At 35.1% G+C, this 14,947-nt stretch overlaps 1 protein-coding gene across 1 annotated transcript in view; it reads right to left on the bottom strand.

The window, feature by feature from the left end:
* LOC145692603 (E3 SUMO-protein ligase RanBP2-like) overlaps nucleotides 1-14,947 on the bottom strand; it is a 166,680-nt gene that overhangs the window by 83,196 nt on the left and 68,537 nt on the right. Inside the window, exons 21-25 of the mRNA XM_081767925.1 lie at nucleotides 14,462-14,642; nucleotides 12,187-12,355; nucleotides 10,693-10,808; nucleotides 8,993-9,117; nucleotides 4,954-5,115 (exon numbers count right to left, since the gene is read on the bottom strand). Of these exons, the coding sequence (XP_081624051.1) occupies nucleotides 4,954-5,115; nucleotides 8,993-9,117; nucleotides 10,693-10,808; nucleotides 12,187-12,355; nucleotides 14,462-14,642 (753 nt within the window). The remainder of the gene's footprint in view (nucleotides 1-4,953; nucleotides 5,116-8,992; nucleotides 9,118-10,692; nucleotides 10,809-12,186; nucleotides 12,356-14,461; nucleotides 14,643-14,947) is intronic.

Raw genomic sequence — 14,947 nt, 5'->3', positions numbered from 1 at the left:
ATATTAAAAATATTATCTTCCCGAAGTTTGACAGTTGAAAAAAAAAAAAAGTTAATTTCAATTGGGATAAGTTGTATGCAAGGGCGTATTTAGGATCTTGTTTCGGAGGAGCTATGCAGAACACGGGGAAGCAATTCACCACCTGAGTTTGAGAATTAAATATATTTTAATTTATGCATAAATTGAAGTTTTAATGGCAGACTCGTGAATCTTATGTAATATGATATAGACAAAAATTTAGCAGTGAATCTAAACCTTACATCCTATTCATAGAAAAAGAAAGTATTCTCTTGGCCTACCTAATTTCACGGGCTACTTATCCCCCACTCTTGATTTTCTTTAATTCAAACATTTACCTTTCTTTATGACTAAACGACATAAATATTCCTTTGCTAGAATAACTAGTCCCGTTATGTTGCTATCCGTGCACGTTGGTGTGGAACACTAGTTTCGCTTATTAGCTTTTTTTTAGTTTTGGTGTTACTGACGAAGGCCGACTTGAATCACAACTAACAACAGTCGAAAGGATGATACGAGAAACGAAGTAACAGCCAAGAAAAAGAAACAGAAGAGTACAATGGACGAAAGAAAAAAAGTATTTCTGAACAAAGAGCATAAGAAAATGGATTTTAAAACATTTTTCTGACCAGAACAAAATGAATTATTTAATAACTATACTATTTTTGTTACAGTTTCAATAAATGAAAATGCTAAATAACGGCTGAGGAAGATATAAGATTTGCTATCATCTGTCTTTTCTCAATGTCTGATGAAGAGGATGTTAGGTCCTTGAAACTAACAAAAATAGTATAGTTATTAAATAATTCATTTTGTTCTGCTCAGAAAAATGTTTTAAAAAGAAAAGTTAGTCAATGAAATTCTTAGAAAAGGTAAGAAGCATCATTGCTGTACGTGGAATGTGGAAACTAAGAAATTTATTTCGGGGGGGGGGGGGTCTTCTAATTAAACTAGGAAAAAAAAACATCAGTGTGTGCCTGAAGGATGAAGCTTTCGGCCGATATGAGTTTTATGTAGGTAGGGGATACCATGGCGAAGGGAAGGTAATTTTTTTTTTTTTCATCAGGTATTCTGGGAAGTATTTCCCTCCCCCTTGGGGTCACTCATCAAAATTGGTATGTGAAGCAATGAAGTATCCCACTACATAGTAATACCTTGTAGATTACTTGCTGCTTATATGGGGGAAAGGGGGTAACAAAGTGGGCCAATTTTTTGAGTTTCGGTTTTTTAACGTAAATTACCTTTATTTTCAGGGTGTTTCCATATAACACAGGACATCTTTTCACTAAATTTGTCTATAAACATAATTCTTGCTCGTATACATGTAACATGGCTGTGATAATTAGGGCAGTCAACAGGGCCACCAACGCGAAGGTCTGTAACAGCCCTTCGAAACTGATATTCAGGGCATTCTGTATAAAAATTTCGTTCTGAATTTTTTAAATAATTAATATTTTTCTAACCAGAGTATGTACTTCTTTATTAAAAATTGCAATATTTCGTAACAGTTTCCATAACGTAACTTTGTCTTCCTCAGACGTTAATTGGTATATGTATGTTCATATTAATGTAGGTAATTGAGACATCATTTCATTAAATCACATCTCTCCTTTTTACTCCAGTCGACAGACAACTTAGAAAACAAAGCCAGATTAATCTCTTGCTTCCTCCTTAGAAGCAGGTGCTTGGCTCGAAGCCCTACCTTCGCCGACGCTCGGCCTTCACCTAAGTAATGAATGCTTCCGAACAGCCATTGTGTTACGTCTAGGGGCAAGATGTATGTGAAGACCACAAATGTTAAGCATGTAAGAGCGAAGTAAATAAAAAAAGTTTACATGGTCTTTCATGTTCCAAAAGCGCAGGTAGACATTCTCGCCACTCAAATGTTAATGACATTATGAAAGCACTAATCTCAGCCGGCATACCTGCAATAAGAGAACCCATTGGGTGTAGCAGAACAGATGGATAAAGACCAGATGGGATAACTGTTACCGTGGAAGAGAGGTAAAGCGCTAATTTGGTACTTTACATGTTCAGATACGTTCGCTCCTTCCAATCTCCCCTTTTCTTCGATTCAGGCGGGAAATATAGCCAATCGAAATGAAACGGAAAAAGTAAGAAAACACAGAAATCTTGCGGAGAAATATTTTGTAACTATCGCTATTGAATCCAGTGGTGCACGGGGTAGAGAAGGTATTAAAACTTTATAAAAGAAATAGGCAGACGGATCACGCAGTTATCTGGCAATGACAGAGCAAGCACTTTCTTCATACAAAGAATAAGTATGGCAGTTCTAAGAGGCAATGTCGCCTCAATACAGGGTACCATACCCAAAGGCAGAGAACTAGAAGAAGTATTCCTACTGTAAGAATATATTTATTCCATTATGTTTTTATTTAATGTTACCATTTTATGTTCATTCAAATATTTTCCATTTGTTTTTCATTTTGTTTTCCTGCTTTCATCAGTGTAAAAGTTTTAGGATTTGCTAGATTTACTTATTGTGTTGTTAAGCTTAGACTAGAAATATTGTAGACATAATATTTGTAAAATTTCGTATTATGAAAAGCTTTACAATATGCAACAATAACGATAACAAGAAAATTAAAAAAAATTCTTTGTTGCTTTTTATATAATTTTCAATTTATAATATATAACAATAAGATATTGTCATAATTTACCCTTTCATTTTATATTAAAACTTTCTATTAATATTATATATATATATATATATATATATATATATATATATATATATATATATATCTTTTTTCTCTTTCTCTTATTTCCAAAATCAATTACATTTGACGTACCTCTCCATTCTATCTTCCATAACGTAATTTTTCCTATCCGTGAATTTTTATTCTCCAATTCTTTCAAACAACCTATCCCATAATTCATGAATTTGAAATACATTTATCTAACTCATTAATCTTTCTCTTTTTTCTCTCCTTGCTCTTCTTGCTTTTCTCCTTTGTTTCTTTTAATCTTTTTTGCTTCTTTCCATTTTTATTAAATGTCCTATTCTCTTCCTCTAAACCATCTACCCCTTCCCAATCTGTATCATGTGCTGTTTCTTTTACATGTTTATATATCGCGCTATTCTCTCTCAAGTCTCACGTCATCCTTGTTGTTTTATTTTTTCTTTAAGCTTTTTGCCTGTTTCTCCAATATATATCATATCAGATTTCTTACATTTCACTTCATACACTACTTCATCATCTTTTATATCCTTCTCATGCTTCATTTTCTTAATCACTTCTAGGTCTTTAACTTAATCACTTATAATAACTTAACTTTAATCACATACTAAGGTCAGAAAAAGTATTTAATTAATAATTCAAGAGTCAACATGGAGGAAGTTACGTCAGAAATTTTCTCTCTCTGTATTCCAACAATGGCCACCATTTTTTAAAATTGTCACAAATATGTTGCCTACATATTAGCATCAATTTTGTTACCGTAAGATGACTGCAAGGGTTGGCACGATCCAAATTTTATTTATTCCCTCTCATATTTTAGAACTTGTTTCTTCTTCTACGAATAGGGCGGGAATTGCACAAATGTTCCCTCGTTGTAATCTGTGTTTCATAAGCTTTCCAATGATGTATCAATCATGACTGTGATAATTATGGGGGTCACCAGAGCTGCCTACATGAGAGTCTACGACAGCGTTTCCCAACCTTTGTCAACTTGCGGCACACTATAGGTGTAACTTGAATTCTCACGGCACACCCATATTATACATATATATATATATATATATATATATATATATATATATATATATATAATTACTATTATTATTTGTAAATATAAAATACCGTGGTATTTTTATGTGATTACTGATCTCCTTACAGAGAAGAAAGCTTAATCACTGATTTTCCCCCGTGGTAAATCATTATGCTTATTTTTCATTCTAATTTTAAAATAGAAAAGAATTGCAATGAAATATAGGATTCGGGTTTTTAAAAATCCACTTTCTCTTTCGAAAACTGTATCTACCCTTTAACTAAAAGGGAAGATCACTAAATAACGAATAAACAAACAAATCTCCTATACTTTTAAAACACAAATGTAGGTAATTTGATGCATATTTGCTTTGTTGAATTTATTGAATGATATGTTAAAATTTCAAGTTATGAAATAGTCTGCAACAATAAAGAAGCAATAATGGTCATGAAAATGATAAATACGTTTTCCAACATCAAAAATGTACAGAAAAGTAACACAGTATGAAACTTAAAATTGTAGATTTATAGTAGTGGTTCATAGTAATGTTAAATACAAATATACATTTTCCCCTATGTCTTGCAATTTGATTCCTATAGAATTAATAATTTGTTTCGATTTCCTCGCGGCACACCAGTGTGCCGCGGCACACCGGTTGGGAAACGCTGGTCTACGATTTCGTTCAAATCCCTGGTGGGCGCAGAAAGATTAAAAGTAGAAGAGGAGATTCCATGATGACGGAAAGAGTAATAGTCAAGAAAACTGCAAGAATGGATGCAAATTTAGAAGACTGCCAAATCAATATGCTCCGATCTAAAAGGATGGCAAAATTGAACATGAACAGGGAAGGAATAACGCTAATGGAGGATTTGAAATGAGAAAGTTCCCACAAAGACGGTGTCTCGAATCTTGACAGATGATCACGAGACTGAACCTGAAATGTTCACGAGTTTATTGACACAGAAATCCATTCCGAAATTTGAGTAAACGTCTTACTACTCTGGCTGCGAATTCCAAAAACGAGCAATAGAAATGTTTTTGGCACTAGCTCAATTGTCTAGCAAAGTAAGTTACTTAACAAGCGAACTACTTTGAAGGTAATATTAGTTACTAGTCTACAGATCCGAAAGCTTTCTTTTAAAACACTTCATATGGAAAGTCTATTCTGAACATTGGCAAATTGATCATGCGAGAAAGACTTACTTGAGTCTGTTGACTGCCTGTGAGTGCGAACAGGCTGAGGACTAGGCTTTGTTTCTCCTTCTTTGGTTGGTGTTTTATCCGCTGATACCGCTGAGTACACTGGCGAAGGAACAGATGATAATAGCGTCTGAGTGGAAATCGGCAATACCGGAGTCTGAAGACCTGAACAAAGGAATTTACTTTGAGACAATTCAATTATTTAAAAACTCTATGCACTATTTGTTCAACATTTTATTCGTTTAAGAACAGTTTACCGATTAACTTCTGCCTTAAAATAATAGTTTTAACAGATTAAAATATAATAGTCCTATTTTACTGTATATTTAATATTTTATTTTATTGAAATTGGCTCACTGAGCCGATTTCCTTGCACTGGAATAATTTTTATTCAGTGAAGTGATTTTTCTCAAGTTTCTATATTCGTATAGACAATAGTGCGTTGTTTTCCATTATCATGAAGACCGTGGGGAACTTTTCGTTAAGACGATCTCGCGTTACTTGTTACCATGTGCAAGAAAAGCGTTAACCAATGGCGATGCACAAGATAACGCGTGAATAAAAATTGAATATTCTGAGTCTTCCAAGAGAATGAATCATAGTGAAAAAGCACTGAGTTACAGACTTACTGTAGCTTAGTGGGAGGCGCTAGCCACCCTCCACGTCATTGTACAGGAAAGCATGTAGAAACTTCCCCCGTAATCTGCACAGACCGCGTTTTCTACAACGTATTTTTAAGTACAATATACAGGATGTCTATACAATTTAGCAAAAACTTTCCATGACTAGGTTCCAGATCTCCCTGACTACTGAATAATTTAAGAATATAGAAGAAAGAAAGAAACCCAACCTCCACCTTCCCCACAGCTGGTCTTGTGCTCTCTTCACTTGTTTCCTTCTTTTTACAATTTTAATTAACAAGTAGAATTAAATTAGTAGCAGATTAAATCAGTAGAATTAACAGAAGTTAATTTATTTAATCTGGTATTTTTAATTATTCGACGTTATATAACACATGGTGGAAGAACCTTGAAACAAGTACCTTCTCAATCTTACAACCTGCCTTCTCACTACTAGCTATTCTTAAATTAACAATGCCTATACCACGATATTCTATACACGATACACTTTTAATAATACTGTACTGAATTTAAAAGCAAATATGCCAGGACGCATTAGATGTGTTTCCTTAGAAAATTAGTTAATTATGATTGCGTAGGATATCATTGTAACGTAACCTTTATCCCACATCCTTAAATTGAATAGGTTTACCTCATTTAGTGTATTTGCTTTGAATTAAAGATTTTCTTTTACCTTCAAGTTTATGGAATTTGGCGTAATACATGTTTATTTTTTACATTAAATACACAAAAATACGTCATACATATACGCTATTAGTTGATCTTAAAATAGAAACTCCTCCTTGGAAGCTTAACCCACAGATTTACATGGTAAAGTACATAATAGCCATTTCATAAAAATGAAGGGCAGTTTTAAGATTACAGGTTTAACCCTTTCGGGACAAAGTGGCCGAAGTGTCACAGACGGGTGACACATACTTGATCCTCCGCTGTGTGAACACTAAGATATCGGGATGATTTTTTCTAGAGTGTCGAATTTCCTTCTCAAATTCGAGCCCAAAGTCAAAAATTCGAGAAATTTCGAATTTTCACTTTTTTATTCCCCCTATAGCTTTCTTAGTTTTAGAGAGATCTACTTAAAACTTGTCGGTTACATAACTGATATGGATACCTAATTCTTGAGACCAACCGTATCATCCCGCGATCAGTGTTGCTAACTTGGGAAATTTAAATTTTCCTATCTTTGGGTAGAAAAATCATAAATTTTCGAAATTTATTTTTATGAATCTGTACCTATATGTACGAACACAAGTCAACTTACGCCAGAAACATTAGTTCTTACTGAACAAAAGAAAGTACAGATCGTTACAATTGGGCAATTAGGTGGCGCACGAAAAATTCGAATTTAGGTTTTAACTTTACTTTTTTTTTTTTTTTTTTTTTTTTTTTACTATAATCTATTTTTTAATCACAAGCTTCGTTTCTTAAATATCAACATGATACTTGGGATATATTAGTGGTGTATCCAAGTTTAAGATAGTTTGCGTCTGTCTTCTGACAGTGTTTCCAGCCACAAAAAAATTAATTTCCAAATTTAGGTGAAAAATATGGAAAATTTCCCATTTTCCCCCTCTATAGTTTCCCTCTTATCGGCTACATTGGAACATACATACCAGTATCTGGCCTACACAGCGCACTATAAAAACTTTCAATATAATCATCAGGGAAGCTGCCGACCCTGCATAACTGTTGATTTTTGCTTCTAAGGCAGTAAAAGTGTCAAAATTTCGTGTGTATGATGAGAGAATTTTTCTCTGTCTTTGTAATCGACACACCAAAGAATTTTTTGAGTTTACTTAAACCCATGTTTAAACTGTGGTGCCAGCTCCGAAAAATCTTAAAATTCGGTTAGGGAATTTGTGAATTTTTATCCTTTCATTTTCCTCCTGTTGGCAACACTGCAATTAAACTTACGCCATAAAATTGCCGTCCTTCTAAAAAACAAGGTCTAAACCATATCAATCGGGTGGATATAGTCTTTGAGCAATAAAATCATTAACTGTATGTCTACGGAAACGTCAAAAATGACCTGTCCCGAAAGGGTTATATATTTCTTTCTACATGTAGAGTACTATCTATAAATTACTCAGACAATACAGCTTTTAAAGCAATTGTATAAGGCATCGAAAATTAATGAATTAGTGGTAGCCGAAGCATAAGGAAAAAACGTTATTCCTTTAATACAAATACAAATCGTGGAATAAATTCAAGCTGGTCTCTATACAGCGTTAATATCTACAAAGCAACTTCATGCAATGTTCTAACACACTCTTCCAATTAAGCAGAATCTTCCCTCTAACGTGGATGTCCTGAATGCATTGGTACTTCATTTTCCAACCTTAGTTTCTTCAAAGCTGAATATGCAGACACTTATAATGTGCTATTAACACTGTTGAACTGAGAACGAAATCGTAAGCAGCAACATTTTCATTGCTGTAAAAATATTCCTCCAAATAAATGAGAGACTACAAAGTGAGCCCGTTGCCGAAAACATTTTCCATTAATTTATGATTTAAAAGCATACTTTAAACCAATAAATGTTCTATTTTCCAAATACACTCAGGACACTAACTGTGACGGAAGATTTATTATTATTATTATTATTATTTATTGCTGTATCTCGGTTCAAAACTATTTCAGTTTAGTAATTTGATGGCCATTTCTGGCAAGTACACATTATTTGAGGAGTTTTTATTCTTCAAAAACTTTTCTGATCATATAATTCTGGGATCGAGAAATCAGAATAGATATACCAGTACCTGCAAACAGACCAGATATTACTATTATCAATAAAATTAACCAACTACCTGAATATTACCACTAAAATCAAGTGTTTAGTATTACTGATTTTTGTAGATTTGTTAGATGTTTTGCGTTTAGCTGTTCCAGCTGTGTCAGTAATTTTAGGGACAATTGCTGTAGTTGACATAATAATTGGTCTTTCTTTACCTTTCTGACATTTCCATAACTTTTTGATTTCGTCAGCCAGGTCTTTATATATGCTTATTTTCATACTGAATGTTCTACGCCTGTGGAGTCAATGGTACTGCTACATCTATGAGGGTTACTTCTTGGTTAATTTTATTGATAATAGTATTGTCGGGTCTGTTTGCAGGTACTGTTACACCTATACTGATCTCTCGATCCCAGTAATAATAATAATAATAATAATAATAATAATAATAATAATAATAATAATAATAATAATAATAATAATAATAATAATAATAATAATAATCAAATAGATTCAACGAAAAAGATACAAAAAGGTTGGAAGGCCATAAAAATTCCACTTAGCCAGAGTAATTTGGGTTAGACGAACACGAAACGGCACATTAAGGTGACATCCACAAGGAGAACGTGAGTGGTCCTTATAAAATAAATGCTATAGAAACACATACTCAATGAACCTTTGTCAAGTGGCGAAGACGTAGGAATTTGAGCCTGAGGAGGCATACTGATCTGGAAATCATGAGGCGCTCCATTGGTCTTTGGTGGAGTTTGTGTGGCTGCAGTTGTCTTTCCTCTAAAATCAGTTGCGCCGTACTAGTCCCAATCCTGAAACAGGGTTATTTAACTAGACAGTGTAGCTAGTTCCTCTAATATTTCTTTCACTGCCTTTGATATCTCTCATAGTTCTCGAGCTAGGCAGCCTCAAAGTTAGTTTTCTCGATTTCGGCATCTCGTAACTTTGAGACAACTCGTTTTTCGCCCTATGTTCGTTATGGACTTCTTTTATTGTTTAGGTATGAGGATTTCACCAGTGAATTTTGGCTGCATAATAAATGAACACCCTCTATATATATATTATATATATATATATATATATATATATATATATATAGAGGGTGTTCATTTATTATGCAGCCAAAATTCACTGGTGAAATCCTCATACCTAAACAATAAAAGAAGTCCATAACGAACATAGGGCGAAAAACGAGTTGTCTCAAAGTTACGAGATGCCGAAATCGAGAAAACTAACTTTGAGGCTGCCTAGCTCGAGAACTATGAGAGAGATCAAAGGCGGTTTAAGAAATATAGCAGGAACTAGTTCATTGTCTGTCTAAATAACCATGTTTCACGGATAGGGTTGTACTGGCGCACATGATTTTAGAGAAAGAGATGGAAGAGCGGAACCTATATCGCAGCTCCCTCTATAAAATCCGTTGCGCCGATACGTCCCAACTCTGAAACAGGGTTATTTAACTAGACAGTGTAGTAGTTCCTCTAATATTTCTTTCACTGCCTTTGATATCTCTCATAGTTTTCGAGCTAGGCAGTCTCAAAGTTACAATTTTCTCGATTTCGGCATCTCGTAACTTTGAAACAACGCGTTTTTCGTCCTATGTTCATATGGATTTTTTTATTGTTTAGGTATGAGGATTTCTCCAGTGAATTTTCGCTACATGATAAATGAACACTATACATTTTGGGGAATTTAAACATCAGGTATCAAGTCATACTGAAAACTATCTATCTATCTATCTATCTATCTATATATATATATATATATATATATATATATATATCCATACCCTTAGTTTACAAACAAACCTACTTTTACTTTAAAAGGAATTAGTTGAAGGTACTTGACTGTCACCCCAATGTGTTACCTCCTTTTGTGTCAAGGAATTTGATTTGATTTTTAGTTTAGCGTCCCTTGGACCTACAGCTAAAAGTGAAATTCGAACCACTTGAGCTGCCGTCGTAAATCGAACCCGAGTTTCCCCACGCCAAAGGCGCGTACAATATCCACAGTCAAACGAGAGCTCAAAAGAGACCCGTTTTTCGGGTTTCGTTATCCAAAGCACATATTTAGAAATTTTATTACTTGTATTAATTTACTTGCCTATTGTATGATACGTAAATGTCGAACGGCCGAATTATGCAGTATTAAAAAACGCCTTGAAGACTGCTTTTGGTTCGTGGTACGTTTTAAGTACTTAAGCATTATGTAGCCCAATGTTTTCCAGTTATTCATCCTGAGCACTGTATATCCAAAAGATTTAACACTCAAGCTATGAGAGTGAAAGAACGCCAAAGTATGACCAGACTTGAAACTATGAATTTATTTGTAATGTATTTTGAACAATAAGCTTACCTGTGTTGGGGAGGAATAGTAACACTCAGCGTAGGCTGGCTACTCGGTGCCGTGGTTGGAAGTGTGTCCGATGACGTTATCACAACATTAACTGGAGCTGGCTGCGTAGAAGCAGGCTAAAATGAAGAAAGAAAAAAAAAAGTCTTTGTTATAAAGAAAATTACTCACGTTCAATAACACTTCATCAGGGCTTCCACTTCTTTGGATGGGACGAATTCCCTGAATTTTACAGATTTTCTAAGTCACGATTTACAAACTTCCAGGTCTATCTATAATGTAAAAAAGCAGTTGACCGATTCCATTTCAAATCGTCCAGGAAAACCAAAATTGGTCCCCATCGTAGTCTGATTTCATTTTACTGCAGAATTTCAATCCACAAAAAAGGTTAAATAATTTTTATAGCTTTAAGTCAAACTATAAATTTTTAACAGCAAAAACTTGGATTTAGAAACAGGATAGATTTCGTCCTTGCTGCTTTCGATCAGTCACACTGTTAACTGAAGATAAAACTTGCCCTCCATGACCTTCACGGGAGTCACACCAGATGACACCACAAGCTAACTGACCTTCATATAACACCCGAACTGACTGTAAATCAACGCCGCCTACCGACAGGCACGGAAATGTCCTTCTCTATGCTATTGAAGTTGTTACAAACTAGGTTACACAATAATCTCAGAAAAAATATATAATTTTATAATACAACAGTAAGGGTAACAACTATTTTGTTTCTCTTTCAGCATTATCAACACATAGGGAGATTTTGGTATCGTCACAAAGTAAAAATCTGTTCTTAAAATTCCCCGGCTTTTCCAGGACTTTTACGAGTAAGCTGAATATTTTGACTTTTCCAGGTTTTACAGATTGGTGGAAACCCTGATTATCAACCTTCAGCAGGTAAATGTGACTAACTGATACAAAGTTTCATTAGTTCACCAACAACCAATTATTTTTTAATACGTTTGATTTTGGGTTTAACGTCCCGTCCAGCAGCGAGGCTATATGAGACGTGGACCTATTGATTAACGTGGAATTCGAACCACATGAGCTCCCGCCGGGAATCGAACCCGGGTTTAAATACCTGAGGAAGCAAAAGTTGAAACATACTTATAAATAACTGACAGAAAACTCATTTATTGGATAGACAATATGATGTTATCCTCTCATAAAATGTGCCTTTATCAATCTTACAAGTATTTTTAAAAGGTGAAATAATCCGTTATCAAACGAAAAAGAATTTCCTCAGATTCTATTCATATTTTTATATATTTTTAACAGTTTTGACGTATCCATTAAATATAAGTATGTCTTCGTTTTCATTTCATCAAATACTTTGAGAAAAAAAAAACTTTTACCTTATCCTTTAATTCAATCATACATTTTAAAACGTTAAGTAAAGCCATAATTAAACTCAATTTATTGTACTGTATTTAAAGCCTTCAATGAAAATTCAGTCTCAAGTTGAAATTGAAAAATAATAGCATTTCCTCTTACCACAGGGGCTGGTGGTTTGATTTCCTGACTTGGAGCAATGTGAGACGGTGATTCTGCAGGGCTAGTGCCTGCAACAGGGCCAAGACGAGAGAACACGGATCCAGGAGGATGAGGAGCTGCTGTAGGCAATCGAGCGTTCTCACGAAAGTCTGGCAACTGCTGGCCTTCACTGTAAGAATGTATTTTTAGTATATATAAAGTCTTGTATTATATAAAATTGACAATTATTCAAAAATAAAATTTTCAAAGCAAAATCTGAAAATTCACTGTCATGCAAAACTTATTTACTACATTATTTTGGTATCCTGATCTGTGGAGGTTCTTATTTTCTTGTAAATGCCACTTCAGAGAGAAAATTTAATTAAGTCACGTGTTTCTTTTGAATCGCTGAACGTAGAAGGCAGTTTGTTATATAAAAGTTATAATGCATATAATATGAATGTGTCCTTCACTTGCTCAGATTTTCAATACAGCGGATGCACGGAGATTGGAAGAGAAATTTTCAGTGTCTTAGTAAGTCGTACATTTATGCACAATCTACTTTGTACATCACGACTTGTTTGTTTATTATTATTATTATTACAAGCCACGAATTGGTTATGATTTAAACCATACTTAATTATTTAAAATTCAAAGTTCCTCGACTACGATAGTTAGGAGTTACTATCAAATAAGAACGGATGATCAACTCAGCCATCACGGAAAATTATTTTATGGATCAATTCTGTACGGAATTCCGCAAAATGTGCACCTTAAATTGAGTTTCTGATATATATATATATATATATATATATATATATATATATATACATTTTTGGAATGCTATTTCTTCACGCTCCAGAAATATAAACAGTCTTCAAACACTAGCAACGTATACTAAATACATTTTAAATTAATATTTAGAACTGTAATGCGTACAGTATGATGAGCTACGTTATTTTTAAATCCACATTACAACAATGTGAGATTGCTTAAAAAAAAAAAAAATGCTGTTCTAGAGTAGTGAAAAAAAGCAATAGAGTGGACGATATATACATTCAAGTTTCAAAGTAATCTCCATCGGCAACCACGCCTTTTGCCAATGTTCCTGCAGCTAAAACAATACCCTAGTAATAGAACTCGGCGGTCGTGGATGCAAGAAAGTCCGTGAGTGCGTCTCTCATTTGCGAAGGATCTCCCACGGAGGTGATTGTCGAGGGAATGAATCATCTTGTAATCTGTTGGCGCAAGGTCCGGTGTTTATGGTGCATGGCACAGTATTTTCCTACTGAAGGATCTTCCGGGTCCTCTTTGCTACATGTGGCTTGGCATTGTCGTACAGGAACAGCATACCCTTGCGATTAACCAATGACGGCTCCTTTTGCCACAATGCACGGTGCACCCTTTGCAACTGCTGAGTAGAGATGCTCTGACAAAGTGGAACGAGCTCGTAATCCACCACTTGCCGACCATTCCTCCACACAGAGAGCATAATTTTTCGTGAGTGTAGAGGTCATCTTGAGGTGTGAAGAACAGGGTCACGTGCTGACAGCCAATGTCTGGGAGGGTCATAAAGGACCCACTTTCAGTCATAAGTGAGCAAGCGATCAAAGATGGATTGTTCAGGTGCCGACTGAGCAAAAATAAACATGCTGTTACTTGTTGTTCCCTGTTGGCTGCCAAGAATGTGTGGGCTACCCACTTGTTTAACTTGTGTGACTTCCCTATCCCATGCAGGTACAATCTGACTATTCCAGCGGAAACATGGAACCTTATCACACGTTAGACCGCTGTCCTCAGTATCTCGTCATTCAACACATGTGGTTGTCTACTGTGAGGTTTAATCCGAAAGGAATTTCTGGAACTAATGCCTTGCAGTGCGTTCGTTCACGACACTCTCCCCAAATGCCTGGCATATGCGGCGACTTAATGTGGCAACTGACAGGCCTACTTTAAAGTCATACAACAAACACACGCGAACATGCTGCTTTGATATCTCCATTTCCCTTCGGCACTTGAGCTATGACTGCTGTATACATACACACGCACAACGTGTCTGTATTACTGAAGGTCGATAAACTAACTCTCGCTCGCTTGGCAGGTATGTGGGTCATTTCGTTTTCTCTCTGTGAGTACGATTAATAGGTCAAAAACGAAAAGAACTTTTTGGTTACCTTGTAACAATCATTCTTCGTCACACGTTAAAATAATCGTCGTAACTTTACTAGTATCTGAGTATTTACAAGATTAAACTAGAATATGCCGGCTACTTACAAAAGAATAAGGGAATACTAACCTAAACGGGAGAGCTCCTTGTCCATAGTAGAAGGGAGAATACAGAGCAGCTGCAGGAACAAGCGTTGGATCCATGCCTCGACGCATATGGAAGAAGCTTCCCATGGCAGGAGGTAACAATGGCGCTTGGGCACTAGAGGAATGAGGAGCTCCGTACGTCACAGTCGCACTGCCCTGAACACCTAAGCATTCAAGCAGTTACAGTTAATTACATTCATTTTGCGTATTCAGCTACTAATTAAAGTTACCATAGAACTAATTACTATTAGTAATGGCAAAATATTTCAGTGTAACTGATCAAATTTTTCTATTTTCTATTTTATTACATTCGGAACACAGTGAAATTAACATGCCTCTCGTTAAATAAAGTAGCCGACAAATGCAACAACTTTATGTAGGGTACAATTAATTGATTATTATTTGCAAAATTTCAATAGTACTACAGAGCATCTTACTTTACTAAATACCAGCGCTATACAGAAAAACT

Source organism: Thermobia domestica, chromosome 8, assembly GCF_964235325.1.
Source record: "Thermobia domestica chromosome 8, izTheDome1.hap1.1, whole genome shotgun sequence".
NCBI lineage: Eukaryota > Metazoa > Arthropoda > Insecta > Zygentoma > Lepismatidae > Thermobia > Thermobia domestica.
The sequence above is the reverse complement of the archived record's forward strand: the minus strand, read 5'-3'. Positions and strand labels throughout refer to the sequence as shown.